At 44.4% G+C, this 23,288-nt stretch overlaps 1 protein-coding gene across 1 annotated transcript in view; it reads right to left on the reverse strand.

Annotated features, from left to right (window-relative positions):
- Window positions 1–249: 249 nt before the first annotated feature.
- The window catches only part of SLC6A12 (solute carrier family 6 member 12), a 47,098-nt gene continuing 24,059 nt past the window's right edge, over window positions 250–23,288 (reverse strand). The window contains exons 10-15 of the mRNA XM_082240524.1: window positions 22,813–22,925; window positions 20,851–20,988; window positions 19,239–19,341; window positions 13,080–13,180; window positions 12,279–12,449; window positions 250–3,632 (exon numbers count right to left, since the gene is read on the reverse strand). Coding sequence (XP_082096650.1) covers window positions 3,486–3,632; window positions 12,279–12,449; window positions 13,080–13,180; window positions 19,239–19,341; window positions 20,851–20,988; window positions 22,813–22,925 — 773 coding nt within the window. The 3' untranslated portion in view covers window positions 250–3,485. The remainder of the gene's footprint in view (window positions 3,633–12,278; window positions 12,450–13,079; window positions 13,181–19,238; window positions 19,342–20,850; window positions 20,989–22,812; window positions 22,926–23,288) is intronic.

Below are 23,288 nucleotides of genomic sequence, written 5' to 3' on the forward strand. Positions count from 1 at the left end.
GCTCTTTCCTGTTACACAGATCCTTCTACAATCCATTTTAACAGAGAGAGGCTTTTTCTGTCCCTCTCCAATCCCTGGCCAATCAAATCTCTGCACCACTCAGTCAATCTCCTTCCAAAAGGATTGCTATGGCCAGGAGGTCCAGACAGGATATGTTGTAGTAATTCTCTGGGTTTTTCTCTTGACCAGAGGTTACATCTTCTGGACCTCCTCTTCTCCATAGGAAAGAAAGCAAAACCACAACCACTGTTGGTTCCTAATGAAAGAAATGCTGTTTATTGTGTATATCTTAAGTACAAAAGTTTATGAAAAATATAAAGATATAAATGTACATCTATGACAAATAAAACTCAGTGAGCTGGTGTTGCCAGCTCTTTCTTCCTGTGCAGCCTGACATTTAGCCAATGATGCATCCCCCGGTTTGGAACAATCAGAATCAGAAGGATCTGTATTTGCATCGGCCACTAGCCATAGCAATAAAGCAAAACAAAATGTACTAAAGATAGAGGTAAAAACGTAACTATACAAAATACATTTTGAAGGTTTACAACCATGATCATCTTGATCTGCTAAAAGAAAGGACACAGTAGCAATGGTTGAGCGACCCGGCATGGACAACAATAGAGGGATAATAACCTCACTCCTCAAATCTTTATAAAGAGTGCAAGCCAGAGGCACACGAGCCACTGACTCTATATTGCCATTACCACATGGACATAACCGTTTTTCCAGTGGGTTTTTTTTTTGAAATCAACCCTTAAGTACAGCCAAAGACAGTATATTAATCTTGTGAAAGTGAAAGCGCATCTGTATTTTGGAATTGTTAAATTTTGCAAACAGGGTGCCAAAGGAACATGCAGGGCCATTGCTGGCAGCTGAGAGATTGTCAGATGGAAGTACTATTTGGATAGATAATGCAAAGACTTCTGGGGCTGTTGCGATTTGCAAAATAGTGGTAGCTTAGGATTCTGGCAAACGGCATGGACACCACCTGGCTGCAAACCTATTGCCTCCTGTGCTTCTGTGGCGCTCTACCAGGAACTACTGAAGACTGGGGATTGGCCCAAAGTGATAGGAAACACTTCGGTTGCTTCATTTCTGCATACCAGGCTGCTAGGGAAGGCATGGGAGCGGGGGGCGGGGGGAACACTTGTCAATCCTTTATGGGATGTCTTCTGTACACACAAATGCTGTAAACAAGAGTTAGATGGCTTTTTAATGAACATTCAAGTTGCTGATGAACACCTTGGAGTTGGGAATAACTTCTGCTGGTGGAAAAAAAACCCTGACAGATCAAAACTCTGATGAGCACATCATTTCTATAGGCTGTATTCAGTGTTTTCTGTCCACTAGCACAAGGGTACTTGTGCAAATGGGTGGCTGAGTTTTAATGTTATGCAAGAGGAATCTACTGCAACAGTTGTGCTGGCAGAAACTTGTTCCATGCGAGACTGCACAGTCTATTGTACAATAAAGTTACCAGCAAGCTGCTTATGCATTCTCTCATGCATCAGTGCTCCATTGGTGCAACACATTTTTCCAGTGAAACAAGTATACCACTAAGAGACTTCAACTTAGCGGTACATTGGGTCAAACTATTGTCTACAAACAGATCCTATGAACGTTTGAAGAGACTGTCCTAGGTAAGTGTGCATAAGTTTTGTCATAGCAGAACAAGAAACAGTCAGCTGTTCTGGGTCATTGTGGGAAATGTGAATGGTGACTCACAGACCCATATACCTGACATGAGGGCCATAGGTAGGTGTTAGTGCCCTACCAGGCACTGGGCTCTCAACAACTGGTCAAGGAGTTCCAAGTGCTGAAATGGACCCTGGCTCCACATCTGTCTCCTGTTGACATTCGTGGTATATGATTTGACCATTTCAGGACCAGCCTTTCCATTACTGAGACAGCACACCTTGCCCAATCTAGGGGTGGAGGTGAAATTTGGCTCCACTTGCATTTTAATCCAAGTTTATGTAATTCACACTCCTTGAAGCAACAGGCAAACTGAGATGCAGTAAACCTTTAACTCTTTTGCTCTTCTCCAAAATTCTGCAAGGAATACAAAGGAAACACAGTGCAAATATGGGAGAGAAGGGTTTGGAATCAATTGCTTAGCATTTGAGGGCTGAAAGCAACAACAGCAGCAATTACTGATCATACTCAAAGGATTTCCGGACATGGGACAAATAAACAAACACAGGCAATTTCCACTCCTGTTTCCATTTTCGTCAGAATTCTCCAACATCCCTAGCTGCAGCCACAACATTCACAATGCAAAAAGAGTTCCCTCTTGGTGTTTAGGATATTGAATTGACCTTGGTTAGCAGTGAACATTTACACAAGAAATAAATGAAAACAAGCCAGGACTCTCTGCACAGAAATTGATTTTCTAGCTTGTTGCGTCTTCCATTTCCCTCCCACCCCCACTACCTCTTATTTTGTGCCACAGACCATATGCCAACCTCTGTATCACAAATGCTAAGCTAGCATCATGCGGTCAGAGACTTCAGCTTTGTTATCTCCTATATGATCCAGACTGTCCTGCACTTTTAATGCAGTTTTGGCATTTACTTATATGGCAGTTGCATTCAACTTGCATTTCTCAGGTTTTCCCAGCAACTCAAGGATGTCACACAGAGCTGAATCAAACAATGGATATTCAAGCTGAAATACTGTCTGCCTGCTCCATTTCCTTTCTGCACTAGTCTCTTCTCAAAGGGAAAAAAAGAGAAAGATCTTAAGTGGCTTTGACATGCTCTTTTTCTGACAAACTCATCTTGCTTCCAATTTATCGCCTTTCCCCCCTCCAGGGCCTCCTGCGTAATGGGAGAGGCTGAGTGATCAAGCTCTGGTTTCTACATCCAAATGAGGATTGTTGCCACTCTTCTTAAGATAAGAGCAAAAAAGGAATCTCACCTACAGCAGAGATCTTTGTGAATTTTAAATTTAAAAACAACGCAACAGTAATCCACCAAATTTGCTACAATTCCTGCAGTTAGGTCATGCAGGTATGGCTGAAGATTCAGGTGTTCAAGGAACGTGAAATGCTTTTGCCAGGGAGTTAAGCCAGGTGTGGAATAAACTTTCAGGAAGTCACTGGGAACTTGAACTGGCTAGCTTTATTCACTGTCTTTTCCAACATCTTGCTGCTAATTTATTTCTTATAAATGGGGAGGGGTGTATAGCACAGTGGTTAGAGCACCTGTGTTGCAAGCACAATATGCCAGGTTCAATCTCCTAGCACTGCCAGTAAACAGGAATTCAGGTTTCCTCTGAGCTCTGGACCCTTCACAGACAATTTTTCACCTGTACAGTGACTGTTCCATTGGCCCTATTCCAGTCTGTATGCTAAGTAAAAGGGAAGAAGGTGCTGGCATCTTAAGAGACCCTGAGCAGCAACTCATCCCAGATGTAAGCAGAAGACAAAAGAAATAAGGAGAGATGTCTCCAGAAGGTAAAGAAGTTCTTCCCTGGGAGGTCTAGAAGTTGGTTTCCTTCTCTGTGGTGATGAGCACATCCTTGCATGGATGTTGACCTCCCTGCTTGAAGTACTGTCCAGATAAGGCAATCAGGTGCTTCTTGGGCTGGGGCAAGTCCTCTGCTGCAGAAGCGAGCTGGCGTAACCGCTGTAGAAAGACAAGCAGGGAGCAGACAATGTAGCCGTCAATATAGCTGTTAGACAGACAACCACTCAATAGCCATCTGTATCCATTGCTCTGGGCAAAGACATTCCATGAGCAAATCCATTGTACTTCCTAATGCATGATTATTGGAAGACACGTCTAAAAGAGCAGAAGGGAAACAACGTAACATTCTGATCCATTTTGCCTTTAGGCTCACTTTTTGTCGCCATGTGGTAGAGCCCAATGAACATTCAGCAGTGCTTACAGATGAGTGGATAGGTAGCGCTGTTGGCACAGGTTTGGGGAGAACAGCAAAGCATCCTGGGACACCTCAAAGTGTGATCCTCCAGGCCTCTCTATCTGGTCCTTGGGACACTCCCTAGGCCACACCTCCTCAGCCACACCCCTCTTCCCCAGCCACACCCCACAGTGGAGTGTTTTTGCCTGGCTGGAATGTGTCCTCAAACTCTGATAGTGCTTCTTGCTCGTCTGGAGGAATGACAGAAGAACGGTGTGAATTAGTAGGTGATTCCCCTGGAGGAGCATGCAGCTGCAGACTAGGTCCTTTAAAACAATGCAAACAGCTCTGCCAAGGGGACAGAGACATTTGAAAGACAGGCCCTGCTAGCCTTTTTATAGCTTTGTTAGCAGAGACATCTCGCCAACTCGAGTAGCAGGGCCCCATGGGAGCTGACCAGGGTCCTGACTTGCCTCGTTTCAGACATGACTCACTGGATGAAATCCTAAGATTTATTGCCACTTCCTCCGTGCGCCCCAACCCGCAGCAGAACAATATACTAATCCATCTTATTTCAGCATTAGATTCAGTAGGCCAGAGCAGTATCTCTGCTTGTGATAATGGACAGCTTCAACTACCCTTATGTTAACCAAGTAAATATATGTTTGGCTTGAAATACAGGTTGGCTGTGTTTCAGTTGCTTTTGATTTCAGAAAGTGCATAGCGATAGATGGACTTCAAATGCAACCTGAATCGAATTCCTCCCCTATGCTACTTGCGGCTGGCGATGGTGGCAATGGTGACCTCTTGGTGGGTGTGCTGGGACAAGGTTGGGACAAGGTTGAGAGAGGGGTGGGATGGCAGCAGCCCCACAGATACATTCTCACCTGGAGTACCCCTGATCTCACTCTCTTGCCTTGCCCCATCTTGACAAGTGCAAAGCTGCCAATGGAAGGATGCTCCATCCACCAGCCTCACAAGCCACTGCTGGCTGTGCTGAACCTTCTTAAGCTTCTCATTTTTCAGGCTGCTGCACTGCCTGCCTTTCATCCAGAGCAAGCCCTCGAATGGCTTATTTGTAACCATCATTTCAAGCAGTAGCCGTTCACTCCAGCCATCAACTTAAGGAGCAGGGGACTCCTATGCTCATTGCAATGCCAATGCAGATTAGGCGCCCCACTATGGAATACAGAAATGGTGAATCACTTAATACAGTGCAATTTTTTCAGTGCCATGGAGTTGCTTTCTCTTTTTGATAAAATGCTCAAGATCTGGCCCAATCTGGTGCCATGGCAAGAGCATCCACTTATTATTAATACTAGTAATATTAATACCCCGCCTTTTGCTCAGACCGAGACTCAAAATGGCACACAGGCATACAGGAAGTACCTGTCTAATGCAATAGAGGAAAACAGCACACTTCACATCCTTAAACTAAAAGCATGCACTAGCATAGGTCAGTTAAATGTCAGAATTTGCATCTGGGAGTTTTGCAAAGTTAATTAACCTTGGCACTTCACGATTTCAGGACTGGGTACATTGCTCTGATTCATGAAGCACTGGTTACCCCAGCTGCTGTGAGCAACATGAGGCCTGGAAGCTTGTGATGAAGCCTTAAGAATCTCAGTTCTCATTTTTTTGTTTTTGTTTAATGAAGTCTCTAGCCCTCAGGATCGCTGAGAGGAGTTTGAAAAATATGATGGCAGGAAAGTACATATGCCTGCCTGTTCCTATCATTACTGGAATCCAAGAAGCAAGAAGAAATGCTTTCGTTTTTGAAAGTGTTTCCTAGAGTTAATTAGTTACTCTGATGTTTCTACAAAAGCCTTCTAAACATAATAAATCGAGAATTCTTCATGTGAACAGAAGGCACCAAATCAGAATGAGATGTCAGCAAGGGAGTGGGCTGTTAACTGAAAGGTTTTTTTATCATTTAATTTTTCAAAACTTTTCAAAGACGAGAAGAAATTCACAGAAATGCAGTTTGCTGCAAAGTGTGTAGGTTGTTGTCTTAAATCACTTCTGGGATTGACTCAAAGTATGAGGCCCCTTCCTCCTCCCAAACCCATGTCAAAAAAAGTGACTTTCAGTAACGCCAACGTGATGCACACTTTATAGCATAAAGTAGGAGGAAAGTAGCAGAAGGGATGTGGTTCAACTGTAGGGCAACTGCTTGGCTTGCAGAAGGTCCCAAGTCCAATCACTGGTGCTTCCAGGTACGGATGGGAAAGTTTCCTGCCTGAAACCCTGGAGAGCCATTGCCAGTCCGTATAAAGGTAAAGGGACCCCTGAGAATTAGGTCCAGTCGTGGCCGACTCTGGGGTTGCGGCGCTCATCTCGCTTTATTGGCCGAGGGAGCTGGCGTACAGCTTCTGGGTCATGCGGCCAGCATGACTAAGCCGCTTCTGCCGAACCAGGGCAGCGCACGGAAACGCCGTTTACCTTCCCGCAGGAGCGGTACCTATTTATCTACTTGCACTTTGACGTGCTTTCAAACTGCTAGGTTGGCAGGAGCAGGGACCGAGCAACGGGAGCTCACCCCGTTGTGGGGATTTGAACTGCCAACCTTCTGATCAGGAAGCCCTAGGCTCTGTGGTTTAACCCACAGCGTCACCCACGTCCCAAGCCAGTCAGTATAGGGAAGACTAAATTAGATTGAGCAATGGTTTGATTCAGTAAAAGGCAGTGCCCAACAACCTGTTCTCACAATGTCCAGCCAGACGTTTATGGGAAACCTGCAAGCAGGACCTCAGCGCAACAGCTGTGGCTTCCAGCAACTGGTATTCCGAAGCATTATTGCCTCTGACAGTGACGCCCGGTGGTGTAAGGTGATTGGTATGTTACTGGACCTGCCCACCTATCACAATTGAGCCCTGACCCCCACGTCTGCTCACAGATTTTGCAACACAGCTCCAGTGTGCAAAACACATGTGTGGGGGGGGGGGAATATGTATTTCACATAAAGATGCCTATTTTGCATTGAAAAACATTGCAAATGTGTGTTTTATGTACATAGAAAACATGCACAATTTCAAGGTGGGCTTTTCATGTGCTCTTTAAAAAATATACTCCACACAAAGAGGAACGGAACATTAAATGCCAGCAAAACTGCATGCGGATGGAATCAGCCTATTTAGTCCACTCCTAGCTGTAAACCCTCTGGAGAAAGTGTTGGTTTGAAAATGCTATAAATAAATGAATGAAGCAATAGCAGGAGCTAATCAGCCAGCCTAGGCTGCTCCAAGAAGGTTCCACTTCTCCACTTGGTCAAATGCAGCTCTCCAGGCCTCTTTTCCTGGTCCTCAGGATTCCCCCAAGCCACAGCCACTTCCCTGGCCATGCCCCTCATGGCCCCCTGCTCTGCACTCTCCTCAAGTGCTTTTGCCTAGCTGGAATATGTCCTTGTACTATTATAATGCCATTTGCTTGTCTGGATGGAGAGTAATATGTGTCTATATAGGAAGGTAGAAACATCTGACTTCTGCATGGGTGGAATGTAGCCTCCTGTAAGAATCCCATCCATTGCACCGCCCACTTTTGCCTCTAGCCCCGCCCACAACTGGAATGATGCCTGCGGGGGGGGGGAGATCCCCACTTCCATGCACTTGGGTTTCTCACTAGTTCTTCACTGCCTGTATTTCCCTAGGAGATTTTCTTCAAATCTGAATCTACTATCATGTGCCAAAGCACCAAGAGTGGTTGTGATGCCCCCCGTGACCAGGTGAATAGTGCTATAAACACTGGATATGTGTTTCTATTTGAATTGGTGGCTGTACTTCACAATGACCTTCTCAGTGTCATTTATTGTTAAAAGAATTGTTATGACAACTCTGTTCTCATCCAGTTGTACTTTAAGAATTGCATTTTTTTGTTTCATTTTTGCTATTTTTCTAAGCTACTTGAATGATAGAAGAAAATATTAGCTTTCCTGTTATGCAATCCAGTTAATATCAGAAATTAAGCTTGAAGGGCAAAACTGGTGCTCCTCTTGCTTTTCTGGGTTTCCTAAAGGCCTGGATTTCATTTCTGGTGGAATTAAGTAACTTGGCAAACCAGATCATCTTGCTGCTAGGATGTTTTGCACTGGGGGTTTTAAAAAGATAATAATATTTGTTTTGTTTTACCTAATTAAAAGTTGTGCAAGAATTGCTCTGAACCAAATGATTTCTCTTAAAAAATAAATCTTTATTATTTTAATTTTATTAAAACAGAAAGTGGGGAGAGTTGATATTTGTTCCATTTGTATATATTTAATTGTTCTGTTTTGTAATGTTTTCCCCATCTGTGCATGCTAACGATATTCAGTGGTATTTGTTATGGCCTTTGGCTACGACAATAAACTGAAATCAACAAGGCAATCCAGTACAAATGGTTTAATGCTGTCTATTTCTTGGGTTATTGGTACTGTAGTTTCTTTTTATTGTCTTAAGCTGATTCCTCACCAGGGCCCTTTAATGCTGCTCAGGCATTGCTGTTCCACAGCCAGCTGGAACAGAGGCTGATTCAAAGAAGCCAGAGCATCGTAGGGCAAAATGCATATGACAGAGACATGAAGACACATCGTGTGCAGTTGTTTATGTACTCATGCTTGAAGACTCCAAGCTGAGATGGGTGAGCTGAAGTGTTTGATTTTAAAGGAAAGGATAGATGATATAGTGAGCACAGCAGAAACCTGGGGGTATAGTGACAGAAACAGTGGTGGGCACTTATCTCGAGATAAAAGTCTATAGGAAGAACAAGGGAGGGCATAATGGAGACACCAATATGTATGCCAAAGACATACAAGCTAGAAAGCCCAAAAAAGGGCAGACTCATCCACATACTCACTGTGGATGGTAATACCTGGAGCAAAGAGTAAGTTAGTACTAGGAACATACAGTCGTACCTTGGAAGTCGAACAAAATCCATTCTGGAAGTCTGTTCGACATTCAGAATGTTCAGAAACCAAAGTGTGGTTTCTGATTGGCTGCTAGAAGCTCCTGCAGCCAATCGGAAGCCGTGAAAGCCCCTTCGGACGTTTGGTTTCCAAAAATAGTTCGCAAACCGGAACAGTCACTTCGAAGTTTGCGGCGTTTGGGAGCCAAAACATTCGGGAACTAAGCTACTCGACTTTCAAGGTGTGAATATACTAAATGTCCAGAGTTATCCTGAGATGCTGAATGAAACTAAGGAAGCATCCATAAGAGGAAATGCAATAATGGACCAATATCTTCACATAGACTGGTAAATGTTTGTTCACATAAACAAAGAGGTAACATTGCTAGATAGCCTAAGAGACTGTGCCCTAGAACTGAGGAAAAGCAACCCTAGATTTAAAGTCATCTGGTGCCTCTGGTTGCTCTTTGATGGTAAAAGGGAGCAGCAGAGACCTATTTCTTATCTTAGCGGTGTGGTCTCACAACACTAAGATTGCAGGTGCTGCCTGAACTTTGACAATTCATTGTCAAAAAGAAGTTAGAGGCTTATCTCTGATCTTAGAGCTATGGTGCTCAGTGCTAAGAGCGAAGATAATAAATGTCTTATCTCCATCCCTGATGTCAGGTGAATGACAGCTAGGTGTGGTTTGCCCAAAATGGTCTGGCAGGCCAATTCAGAGGCCTGGTGGCCCTAGTAAGACCCATGGCTCAGATGTCTCCTATGCCTGGGTTAGTAAGACAGACCTTACCCTTACAGAAGCCTTGCTGGTTTTGCTTCAGCAAGACTCATTTTTCTGTGTGCTTGGTAATTCTATATTTATGCTTTCTACCAGCTTTCCCAGAACAGATGTCAAGGTAACTGACCTGTAACTTCCCAAATTCCACTCTGGATCCTCCCCCCACCTTTAAATGGAGTTATATTGGCCACTTTCTGGTCCTTGTTGTGTAGAAGAGAGAATTTCAGCAGCTGTAACTTGCCAGGCAGCTACACTTGCACTCCTCTTTTGTAGCTAGCCAGTAAATCAATGTCTCCATAATAAGTGTGTAAATTAAGAATTGTCAATTTCACATGTTTTTTGCTTTCTGGAAATCACTAAGGCTACAGTCCTAACCCCATTTGCCAGGGAGTGGTCCTCACTGAATTCAAAAGGACTTACTTCTGTGCTGTTAGAGTGTTGCAAGGAGAAAAGAGGCTCAGAAACCTATTAAATTGCGGCAATTATTATTATTCCTTTTGAGTGCGATCCTCAACAATGGAGATATTCATTCACATCCCTAAGCTCATCATGTTATGACTTGAAGACAGGAAAGTACTGCATATTGAAGACAATACATTTAAAGATCATTTAAAGATCTTACAGTTAATACCTCAGAAGCAGTGAATTGAAACCTCCAGAGAACAAAGAATATTCCTTTTCATTCCACTTTGACCGTATGAGGCATGCTGTGTCAACACAGTTGACTGGAAATGGTGCAGCTGTCTTCAAAGGTGTTAAAGGCAACATCAAGGTGGAACCAAATTGTCTCCTGAAAACACACCTTTGCTTTCCCTCTCCGAACAAAAAGTTGTCCACCTGTCAAAAACTCCACCAGCAATTCACTCCCTGTCAACAAGTGAGTCACATCCCTCGTTCCCCTTCAGGTAGGTGCCCTCCTCATCACACACAAGAAAAAGGGTCATTGTACTACATGTAGCTGTGGATACACCCAACTGGAAACAGTGAGGTCTTTTTATAATGCAATATTTCTGATCTTTCCTTCCCACTGCATATTTTTCATTTGTTTGTGCCCTTTGCCTCATCTGTGTGTTTTCCTCAAGGCTCCCCTTCCTTTTCTTCCCTGTCCGGGGCTTTGCCTCACAACTTGTCCACCTGAGGTGGACATTAAATCAGCGCCGGCGTACAGCCTGTCATTCCTCATTATGTTAGAATCCCTAGTCAGTAAACAAGGGCCTGCGGGCACAACATCACCTTCCCGGAGGTCAGAGCACTAGGAAGGGCACCCTCTGCAAAGTTCATTCTCTTCAGTGCTAGTGTGTGAGATTTCCCAGCCACTTGTCACTGCGACTTAAATTGCTTCACCAGGAAACATGCAGACACACCACCCAACGAGGTGTGCGCCTAGAAGGTTGCATTTCATCCTTTTCAAATTATCTGTCATTCCAAAAGCTGCAGTTTTCAGCAAGCCAACAACAATGATCTTGCACCAAAAATGCACAAGATTAAAAGTCAACGGCCCGATTTAGACATCACATCAAACTGTGGTTTGTATGAAGCGTTGTTTTAGAACCCCAGAACAAGCTGCAAGGGTCCAAATCGGGGTGAGGGAACTTTCTTCTATTGAAGGCCTCATTCTCTCAGCAGTGGTCTGCCAGGGATTTCATGCCAGTGGTGGGAGGAGATGACACCAGAGGCAGGCAGGGCTGCCCCTTCTCACTCTATCTTTCTGCCACCTCTCCCCCACCCTATTTGCCTTCCCTCCCACTTCCTGCCAACAGGTAGCTGGGGACTAGACAGATCATTCTTGCCAGAGTTATGAACTGATCGCCTGCAGAGAGCTTTCCCCTCTCATCTTCCCGTCACTCCGCTAATTTTGACTCCCTTCTCCATTTTTCCTCTCCCAAGGCTCAGGGCTGCATAAAATTAGGTCAAGGTCTGCAGGTTGCCCACCCCTGTTCCAAATTTGCAAGCAAATCATAGTTTAGAACTTCTTGGTTGCTCTCATCTGCTCAGCACTCCAACTTTTTGAGCTGTAACTTGTCAATTCAGACACCGCATCAAACCATAGCTGTGACAAACCCTGGTTTGCCAACTGACTTCAAACCACGGCCTCTGATTTGAGTTTGCCAGTCAGATTTTAATAACTTGACTTTTAGCATGCTCTTGTTATATTGATTGGGTTTTTAGCAGCCTTGGGGTGTTGAAGGTGGGTTAAACATTTATTAAATAAATAAATAACATCAACATCACAAAGCACAAACAATGATCTGCCCATTCACACATTACCCAAAAGCAGAGTAAACATTCCTAAACCATAGTTTGGCATGATTCCTGCTGTTGTATAGGGGTCTTCCTTTATCCAAACAGATTGGCCATTACCTTGATGTAACAGTCCAACAAGGGCCTTGCATACGGCTCTTGGTCTGCCATACTCAATCCAATGTATGGTGGCAATCTGCTGTTCATGGGGAACTGCATGTATATCAAGCCAGGTACGCTTTTAAATATGCTAATAAGTTCATAAAAAAATGAATGCCTGCAATTAAGCAGAATTCAGGGTTAGGTCCTCTGAAAAAACCATAGCATTGCTTCATGGCTTAGGATGTCACTAACACCCAATTATTTTGGGACACAGCAAACCAAGGCCATTCTGACTTTCTGTACTACAACGGAAATCACCGAAGCTGCCAATTTCACATCTTGCAAGCCAGTGAACAGCCCTAGCCAAAAGCAAACCAAAGTTCTGTGACCTTAGAGATGCTTCACTTTCTTTTACCTCTTTTAATGATCCTTTGGTTTTCAGGAGGATGAACACAGCATACAGCGGGATGCAGATGATAGAGGACAGCGCCATCAACCAGCCCACAGCAATACCCCATGGCGGATATTCGTATACTTTGTTATATGTGAGTGGTGTGTACCTAATGAGTGAAAACAGGAAGGTGGCCTGAAGAAGACAAAAGCAGAAAGCATGACTGCTATGCTAAGTGCAATGAGAAGATAACTCTGGAAAAGAGCTGTATACTGATATTTATAGCTTGATACTTGGTAGCAGAATGATTTAAGCTGTGGAGAGGAAGACAACCCACACTGAACTTGAGTCATGGTAGCCCATGGAGAGGTGGTTGTGAAGATCCTCTTGGGCTGCCCTTCCTGACCTGGCACCCTCCAGATGGTGTGGACTACAGTTCCCAGCTAGTATGGCCAATAAGCAGGGGTAATGGGGGCCTTCTAGCGGTTCCCTCACTGTGAGAAGTGAGGTTACAGGGAACCAGGCAGAGGGCCTTCTCTGTAATGGTGCCCGCCCTGTGGAACACCCTTCCATCAGATGTCAAGGAAATAAACAACTATCTGACTTTTAGAAGACATCTGAAGGCAGCCATGTTTAGGGTAGTTTTTAATGTTTGAAGTTTTATTCTGTTATTAGTATTCTGAACTCCATTGTTACTTCAGCAACACTGCAACAGAAGAACAAGAAGTTCTTTACTGCAATCCTCATGGAAGGTTCAATGTTTCATCCTCATTCAGAGATGCCTTAATGACCTAAAACATGGCACAAAAGATTCAATCTACCTACCAGACAAACTCCAGGTGTGAGAAAGAGCCAGCACACTTTAACCAAGGGCCATGGTCGGTAGCCAATCATATCCTCGATGTTGTCATAGAAACGGTCTGCTCCTTGATGCCCACAAAGAAAGAGAAGGGTGGTTTTTAAAAAATCAACATAAATCCATAATATTATGAACACAGATTCACTTGATTTTATACACACACACATCCAGACAATCATCAGCTCTCTAGCTTATTTGTATGTTTCCATTCCCTCTTTTCTCCAAATAGATCTGGGCAACCGAACAACAACCATATCAGGAGACCATTTTGTCAACTTCATGGCCGACTGGGGTTTTGAAGCTGGGTTTCCTATATCACTAACCCAGGGATGGGGACCACCTCCAGATGCTGTTGAACACTAACTCCCATCATCCCTGATAATGGGTCTCGCTTGCTGGGGCAAGATGGGACTCCCCACCTTGTTCAGAGGGCCACAAACTCCTCATCCCTGTTCTAGCAACTTCACTTCATTACCAGGGATGAAGTAAACTAAGAAGATCTTGCTGTTATGAATAAGATTAAATGGTGTATTCGTATCATTATGTTTTTATATGTGTTGGAAGCCTCCCAGAGTGACCGGGGCAACCCAGCCAGATGGGCAGGTTATAAATAATAAAATTATTGTTATTGTTGTTAGACCATTTTTTTATGAATTGAAGGGAAACCTGAAAACTTCTATAGTGCTTTAGAATGCAAACAAAGTTCTGTTAGAAGTAAACCTTTTTGGTGATTTACAAGGCATTTTATTTATTGTCTTCTCGTATCTTATCTTCAGAGTTAAAATGTTTTATTGTTCTTTTTCATCTTTAGGCATAATGCTGTTTTATGTTCCATAAAAATAGCAGTTGTTGTTCTTATACAGTTGGTCGGTTTTAGTAGTGTCTTATCTGTTTAGTCATAAGGAGTGCTGGGTCTGGTGAGTTTTATAAGCTTGGCTGGGGGAGGGCGACACCCTCTGAAGATTGGATTAATCTTTAGAGGTAGGGTGAAATTCTAAGAACTGTCAAGGTGGGGCGTTATGAGATGGCCAGTGATTCCCCTCATCCTTTTTAACCCAAAAGAAAGCCTTCAAACCAGAGTTTGGCCACTCTCAGCAAGAGGGCCATATTTCTTGGACAAGGTTGTTGTAGGGTATGACAGACTGCTTCCTTCATGGATGTGGGAAAGATCTGCCAGTATCTTGTTCAGGACACTCCCAGCCAGAAGCCACAGCCCTGCCAGCATTCTCTGACTCAGGGGATGAGTCCTTTGCAGTACCTCTGTCTCCGCTGCCTTGAGGACTACAGAATGAGGTGATTCCCCTTTAACAACTCCTGCAAGGCAAGGCCTACCACACTCCAGGTTTTTTCTGCTTACATAAGGCTTTGTGTGGCACCAACTCCCTGCAGAGGCAACATCTACAGTTGCTACTGGCTTTCAGAGCTGTCCTGTTCTTACCTGCCCACATTTCACTAGCACCAGTCACTGCCTGCTTCCACTTTGAGTCTCCACCTCCCATGGCTCTGGACATTAGGCATCCCTGCATTGCCTAAAAAACTGTGCACTGGTCCTTCTTGCCAGAAGAGAGTGAGCATTGCACAGTTGCCTAGGCAACCCAGGGATGCTTGCCTAGCTTCTGGGGCAGTGACATGAGGAGACAAAATGGCCCTCTGTTGCCTAGGTGATTGTACAATGCTCACTCTCTACCAGTGACAGCAAGCATTGCCCAACCATCTGGGCAATGCAGGGATACTTGCCCAAATTTATGGTGCTAGGCTGGAGCATAGCACTAGAAGTCTTTCTGTGCTGCGGGCATTATTATTATTAATATTATTAATATTCTTCACTTATAGGGCACCTAATGTTTTCTAAGGGCTGTACATATATAAAAAGATAAGGCATGTTTCCCTTAAAGAGCACAATCTAATAGATATTACAGAAAAGAGGAGGAAATGTACCGTAGTTAGAAGAGGAAGCAGGGGTCCTGGGTCCCAGTCAATCTTGATGGCCTGGCTAGTGACAGAGACCAGAGTATGGCTCCATTCATCTCTACAATCCTGGGGCAGTCACTGAGCCACCACAACCCAACCTTGCCCATGGTACACTGGTGCATTTCACTCCCAACAAAAACCCAATCCTCCACATTTTACACCAAATTTGTGGGTGATACTTTGACCCAGCAGTACTTTATTCAGATCTATGGATGAATGTGTGGGGGTCAGGAACTGGAACTGTAGGCTCAGGCCTGCTCCCTGCTCTGTGAACATTTGAAATGGAGTATCACTAAACATTAGCCATAACTTGTCCTGCTTGTAGCACCGTTGAAGTTGATGCTAGCTTTTAAATTTCGGAGTCAAACAAGCAGCAAGTTCCATTGCTCTCTTTTCATCTTCAGGCTCTGACTGAGCAAACAAGGAATCATATTCCAAAGCCCATAGCATTTAGACAGAAATGAAAAAGTTGCATTTAATTAAAAAGTTACTTCTGGAGCTGGGATTCAGAGTCAAAGGTCCAAGTGCCTGATCCCAAGCGGCTCAGTCCCTCTGCGAATCACAGCAAGTAAACCACTGGCAAGTTACTATGAAACCTTCCCCACACCCCAATGCACATATGCCTGCTGTGACATCAGGGAAGATTAGCGAATTGGAATGCAAGCAACATCAGAAGTCAAGGATGACTTATTATGAGATACTGAGATACAACTTTTTATAAAAAAGCAGACATTTTGCTAGTGGAGGGGAATGATAATCTAGTGGGTGGGAAGAGAAAAGGAAACATTATGGATAAGCAAAAAGTGAGTAACAGCAGCAATTTGGGACATATTCACCAACACTGTCCAGCTGGTAGAGCATGAGACTCTTAATCTCAGGATAGTGGGTCTGAGTCCCATGTTAGGCAAAAGGTTCCTGCATTGCAGGGGTTGGACTAGATGACCCCCGTGGTCCCTTCCAACTCTGCAGTTCTACGATTCTATGACTAGGGTAGCATTGTTAAAGCTTTATTTACTCATCTGCCTCCTTGCAGAAATGCTACACTGCAAAGGTTTCAGCCCAACCCATCAAAGGCAAGGGGTGACATAGGAGAAAGCAATGGAACCTGACACGAATGGATTTACTGAGTCCTTGAACGGGGAGGTTGGCATGCTCTATATTTCAAAATGATGATGAAAAGAAATTAATCAGGCTTAAGGAGTCATCAGTTCAGTCAGCCTGTGCTGCTTTCTGGCAAAAGTGGAAGCTGGAAGAAGGATGTGGCTCAGCCTCCCCACCCCCGGTCATCTATTCAAAAGGATTATGTACACTGCCGTAGAGAAGGGCCTTGAATAACTCCTTAGGGAGAGCTTTGTTTAAGTAAATGGAGGTGTTTGCTGTTATCCTGGACAACCTAAAGCGCAAATACGGTCACAAAGCAGCAGTCCATGGAAGAAGTATGAACCCCGACTCAAAGAGCTGCTCGGTCCTCGGTCATCCCAGCAACTACCTTGCAACAAGGTGCCCCCCATGCCCCAAGAAGTGGTCAGTGCTCCACCTCTGTACCATAGTGTATCTTCAGTCTGCTCCTGGTTGCTCACCGGGCATAGGTGTCCAACTTGCAATGCCTGTGCCCAGATACTAGCATAACCATACTTAGCATTTTAATAGCACATCTCAAGCATTCTGAACACACACCCTCCCTGCCTATTATTGCAGAATCCTTTATAACAGTTCTGAATTAAAGGCCAGCAATATTATTACCCACTCACTCTGAATATTGCAGAGAAAAGCTGAGGGAACTGCATATTACCCTAATCTTAATGCGATCTTGCAAGTTTGCAACTGGGTAGGATCTGAAGGGGGTGGGAATATCCCATTTCACAGCTCGCACTCTTTGCCACACCAACTCTGCCTATCCAAATTTGTCTGTGTGCTTGTGCAAGAAAGATACACTTATTGGAAATTGTTAGAGACAGGCCATGGATTCATTTCAAGGCCACACAGAAAATTGCCCTGAGCATTCTTTCACCCAGTGCCAAACCTGGTTATCTAAGATTCCAACAGCTTAAACCCGAATTCTTCTCCAGCAGGAGAACAAGTAATCTTGGGGTCATATACACTGGCGCTGTTCAGAAAATGCTCCCTGGGCTGTGTTATTATTCCAATCTTTTTAAAACATGCATGGTGTGTGAGAGAGAGGGGGGGAGGGGGGAGGGAGGGACAGAGGGAGGGAGAGAAGACTCCCATCTAGACTCTTACTTTTGGCAACTGCAACAGCAACCAAAAGTTGGCTGGAAATGGCATACTCCTTTCACAGAAATAAAGCCATATGCAGGAAATCCTCAAATCTTTGTCACGATGTCTGCTTGACAGGCAGGGGGAAAGCTGCCAGGCTTTGTGGGTGGCACCATCATGGCTGCCAACAGGAAAGTCTGAAACATGTGTCTTTATTTACGATGTTTGCTGTAAACCTTTGCAGCATAAGCAAAGCAGATCTGGGCTGCCAAACTACATATCCTCAGGTGGAGAGAGGGCAAGAGGAGCAACAATCCCTGGGCACAAGTTGCCCGTTTGCCTACATGGTATTTCATGCCAACATGGAGTGAGGTTTTCGATGGGGGAGGAAAGAGATTTAGAATAGAGCGCATATAATTAGGCATGTGAGCTTGCACACAGGAAGTCAGGGGATCCTTCCTAAGCCTTTCCAGAAATAGCGTTCTGTCACCAATAGAACTATGAGTCCAGTATATCTGAAGGAGCGTCTCCAACCCCATCATTTTACCCGGACACTGAGGTCCAGCGCCAAGGGCCTTCCGGCAGTTCCCCCACTGCAAGAAGCCAAGTTATAGGGTACCAGGCAGAGGGCCTTCTCAGTAGTGGCGCCCTCCCTGTGGAACGCCCTCCCACCAGATGTCAAAGAGAAAAACAACTACCAGACTTTTAGAAAACATCTGAAGGCACCCTGTTTAAGGAAGCTTTTAATGTTTAATAGGTTATTGTATTTTAATATTCTGTTGGAAGCCGCCCAGAGTGGCTGGGGAGGCCCAACCAGATGGGCGGGGTATAAATATATTATTATTATTATTATTATTATTATTATTATTAGTCTTCCAACAAGTCCCTTGTTTGCAGAAGGAGTTGCTGGGATGTTGACACTGGGATAGTTCAGGATGGGCAACTGGTATAACAAGAGAGCACACCAGTCAAATTTTGAAATTAACCAGCAGGAAAAACAAATAAACCTATTTAGATGTACACCTAAATATGTCACACGAATGAGATAAGCATGTGTTGAGAAATACAGTTGTCATGCAGGTCAAGAATGTGATAACTGCCTGCCCCCAAGGGGCACACCTTGGGATTGGGGTGTGGAAGCAGCAGCCGGGGGATAGAAAGATGTAACATCTTACAAGGACTGGAAGAAACACCATGGACAGAATAACCTCCACACACACTGGAAGAACAAGGCTATAGTTTGAGTTCCCCACTTGTAGTTTTAGAAATCATTTAATGTGTCAACACGAATCGAAGTTATTAATATTGCAGTTGTTGTATAAAGGATTATTATTATGACTGGAAGGTTATGGAAATTAATAAGATTTTGGAATGCAGAAATAAAGCAAATAATCAAGCCATCAATTCTAGCATGCAGGGGGCCACTTTATCTAAATTATATAATTCAGTACTCAAACCATTGGTATTAATAATTACATTATACATAAGCATTGTTATAATGAGGCTATTATTGGATTGTAATTGAAAACTAATAAAAATTATTATTATTTATAAAAAGGAAGTGCAGGTTTGCTCTCTTCCTGGCATGGACAGCTCAGGAGACAGACTCAGCCTTGCACCCTGTTCTCTGCTGCTGAGCTGTTTCCTGCTAACTGGCAGAGGAGAGATCAGGAGAAGAGAAAGTTTAAACTTCCCCCTCCCCTCTCCTTACTGATTGGAGGGAAAGATCCTTGTAGTTTCACTCCTTGTTTTCACTAAGACAGACATTTTTGTGCACATTTTGGGGCTGGAAAAGTGTATTGCAAAATTCACCGGTGATTTTCAAAGGACAGTTGCATCTCAATTCACACATCATTTCAGGAAGTGCAAATTGTGGATATATGCCTTAAAATGTGAACACGAACCAAATTTTTCCCCAATCTCAGAATTCTACATACCATAAACCCATCCAATGCAGACGACTTCAAAGATAGCAAGGAAAAGCAGGCATGTCCCACTGGCTGCGTAATAATCAAACAGCTGGAAGATGTACATTCCACCCTGCAAGAGGCACAAAGGGGGAAAGGAAGCCCATTTGCAAACAACTAGAGCAAAATGTCTGAAGAAGCCAACAAACCAGTGAGCTATATTAGCATGGTGTTAAGAAGCACAGAAGAACTCACCTTGCTATTTAAAAAAAATCTGTCAAGCAAACCCATCTAAATGCCTCTTCACTGTGGCCGGGTGTTGTCAAAATGCCTTGACACAGATGTTGGTGGACTCCAGCTCCCATCAGGCCCAGCCCACATGGCTGGTGCTTAAGGATGCTGGGAGTTGTTGTCCAGCAACAATTGGAGAGCACCAGGTTCCCCCTTCCTGGATTACAGGTCTCAGTGAACGAGGATCACAGCCCTTCTCATTTCCTACATTCCACAGAATGCCTACACATTTTTGCAATTCCACAAGGCAGAAGGACTTGATCCACCTGGAAAATGCAATGATCCAAGTGCCTCTGGCGCAAGTTCCCAATACTCCATGGAATAGAGGCCTGAAAGAGGACATGGAACGGGACTCCTATGCTCTTCTGCTGCTGAGAACATGCCTGACCATGCTGACCTTTGGTGCCAGCTCTGGGTTCTTTGCACAGATGGTAGATGTATGTTCTCTAAGGTGGGCCATTTGGGGGCTTGGTGCACAGACTTTGAATCCTCACATAGTACAGATGTGCCTCACATTCTCCATCATTTCACAGATGGAAATGGGGACACTTGCCTCTGGGGTCCCTTGTGTGACACCCATTGGCATCAAAGCACTCTCAAACCTTCACCAAGGCCCCCAGCTTCTCCTCTCACAGTGAATGGAGCCTTTGGGGGCTTTTTTGATTGCTTGCCTGGGTGGAGGATGGGTTTGCATGTAGAAACCAATAACTTCAGTGTGGCCGGATATGTAGCCTAATGTACAAAGATAAAAATCGTATTTGTTGTTCCACCCACTTTTGCCTCCAGAAGATGACCTATGAAGGAACACAGCTCTCAGGCTGAAAATAGTTCTCCATCCCTGGTTCAAAAGGCACCCCAGAGACAAAACCAGGAAGAAAAGAGGGGTAGTGATTGATTTGGGTCAGGCACCAAAATACATGGACTGTCCCTGGGGGAAAGGACATATGCAGTCATACCTTGGATCTCAAATGCCTTGGCTCCTGAACAAATCAGCTCCTGAACAATCAAAACCTTGAGTGTTCCAGTTTTTGAACGATTTTTGGAAGCCAAACATCCAGTGAGGCTTCCACGGCTTCCAATTGGCTGCAGGAGCTTCCTGCAGCCAATCAGAAGCCGCACTTCGGTTTTTGAATGTTTTGGAAGTCAACCAGACTCCTGGAACACATTCCGTTCGACTTCCAAGGTACAACTGTATAGCATATGGAAATGCAAATCACGTTGCAGCTTTTTCTAACCATTTATGTGAGCTTAGAGTGCTGGATAATAATGATTGTATGCCATTGTGTGGTTGTTGGGGCAGGTGTTATTTCCAAATGCCTCTTCTGCCCTCTTGCTGAGCTCTGCTTCTCACCTCAGTGACCAGTAGCAAGCCAATCAAGTAGCAGATAACTGCAATGCCCAGGATCAGCATCTCCCGACGTCCTTTCTTACGGAAGATGTCCGGGAACAAGTCAACAATGGCTGTCACCAGGCTCTCGACACAGACAAACTATGGAAGAAATAGTTGTATCAGGAAATACCACGTTCCAGAGCTCCCCTTCCTCGGTCCTCCCTCTCCTCCAATTTCCTTGTCAGTGTTCACTCTTAGCCAGGCATAGGCAAACTCCGACCCTCCAAATGTTTGGGACTACAATTCCCATCTTCCTTAGCTTAACAGGACCAGTGGTCAGGGATGATGGGAATTGTAGTCCCAAACATCTGGAGGGTCAGAGTTTGCCTATGCCTGCTCTTAGTCATAACTTCTTGTAGCCACAACCCAGTCACACACATCTCCCAGCAGATGCAGGACTGGACTTGAGATACACTGCTGGAAACCAACCCCACCCTGCCACACACAGTGTTTGCAATGGCATGCCTCACGTGGCCTGAATCCTTCCATGTGGGTGTGTGCATGACTGCCTTGGCACAAGTCAAAGTGGCTGGAAGCCAAAACTTCCCCTTGCCCCTGGGGAGGGTTTGTAACTCAGCGATGGGAGAACATTTTTTCTGCATGCAGAAGACCCGCGGTTAATTCTTGGCAGTTCCAGTTAAAAGGCTCAGAAGATACCTCCATACAAGACCCTAGAAAGACTGTGCCAGTCACCATAGACAGTACTGCATTAGATGGGCTGTCATGTGTGTGTGTGTGTGTGTGTGTGTGTGTGTGTGTGTGTGTGTAGATCTATAAATAGTGACCACCATGCATTGTAATGGATGCGTGTTAGTATATCCTTAGTTAGCCAATTCAGCTGCTTTTTCTTCTCTAGACTGCTGACTGGGAGCAGCCGCTGAGACCACATAACACCAGTCTTGAAAGACCTACATTGGCTCCCAATACATTTCCAAGCACAATTCAAAGTGTTGGTGCTGACCTTTAAAGCCCTAAACGGCCTCAGCCCAGTATACCTGAAGGAGCATCTCCACCCCATCGTTCGGCCTGGACTGAGGTCCAGCGCTGAGAGCCTTCTGGCGGTTCCCTCACTGCAAAAAGGGAAGTTACAGGGAACCAGGCAGAGGACTTCTTGGTAGTGGCACCCGCCCTGTGGAATGCCCTCCCATCAGTTGTCAAAGAAATAAACAACTATCTGACATTTAGAAGACATCTGAAGGCAGCCCTGCTTAAGGAAATTTTTAATGACTGATGTTTTAATGCATTTTTAATCTTTTGTTGGAAGCCACCCGGAATGGCTGGGGAAACCCAGCCAGATGGGAAGGGTAGAAATAATAAATTGTTGTTGTTGTTGTTGTCATCTCTCCCCACCTCATAATATTTAACCATGTAAGCAGCTTGGGAAATGAAGTTTCATTTGGGAAACCAAAAAGTGGGGGGGGGGAATGGATGCAACAAGAATGAAGTTTGCATTTGTGTTAGTAAAATCTGTGGATCATGACAGCTCACCTGGCACCTTCATTTCCTGCCTTTAGGCTCCAGGCAAAAATATTTCTCTATAACCAGGCCTTTGGCTGATTAACATTCTATGGCCTTTTAAATGTGTTTGTGAGAGGGGGTTATTGGTGGTGGTGGTGATGGTTTGTTTTGTTTTCTTATGTATTATGTATTTTTATGTTGTGAACTTCCCTCTGATCTTTGGATGAAGGGAAGTATAAAAAATTAATTAATTGATCAGTTAGTTAATTAATAATGCACATCTGATGCAGGTCGAAGTGACAGCTTCCCACATCTTTTCACCAATCTATACAACAAATTAATGCTTTTCATTTATTCGTGTCACTCCTTTTTTCCAGGTACCATTTAGTAGGTTTTCCCCCTGCAAGATACTATTACAGACATACCACCCCCAAACTCAGGAAAATGATAAATATTTTTCCATACTTGACTGTCCAGTCCCAAGAAGATCAGCATAAGGAAGAACAAGCAGGCCCAGATCTGAGACACAGGCATCATGGTGACAGCTTTTGGGTAGGCGATAAATGCTAATCCAGGACCTACCAATTGAGCAGAAACAGGTGAACTGATGTTTCACTAACCCAATAGATAAACTGGGTTGATATAGACACATCTACATCTATTATGAGGTGTCCTTCCATGTACAACAAGGTGGAGGGAAAGGGCCAGATTCAGCTACCCCATTCAGCTGTCAAAAGTTGGTGCAAGGACTTCCACTAGCAGAAGAGGACTTTCTGCTCCCTCCCCTCATTCACCCTGTGCATCCCCCAAATCTGCTCTGGAGGATTTGGCAAAATCCCAGAACAGTGAACAGGTGGGAGGAAAGGAGATATTCTTCCATCAGACAAGCATATAATGGTTGTGCTGATAGAACAATCTCCTTCGTGCTACACAGAATTTTA

This window comes from Podarcis vaucheri, assembly GCF_965113315.1.
Source record: "Podarcis vaucheri genome assembly, chromosome: 10".
Lineage (NCBI taxonomy): Eukaryota > Metazoa > Chordata > Lepidosauria > Squamata > Lacertidae > Podarcis > Podarcis vaucheri.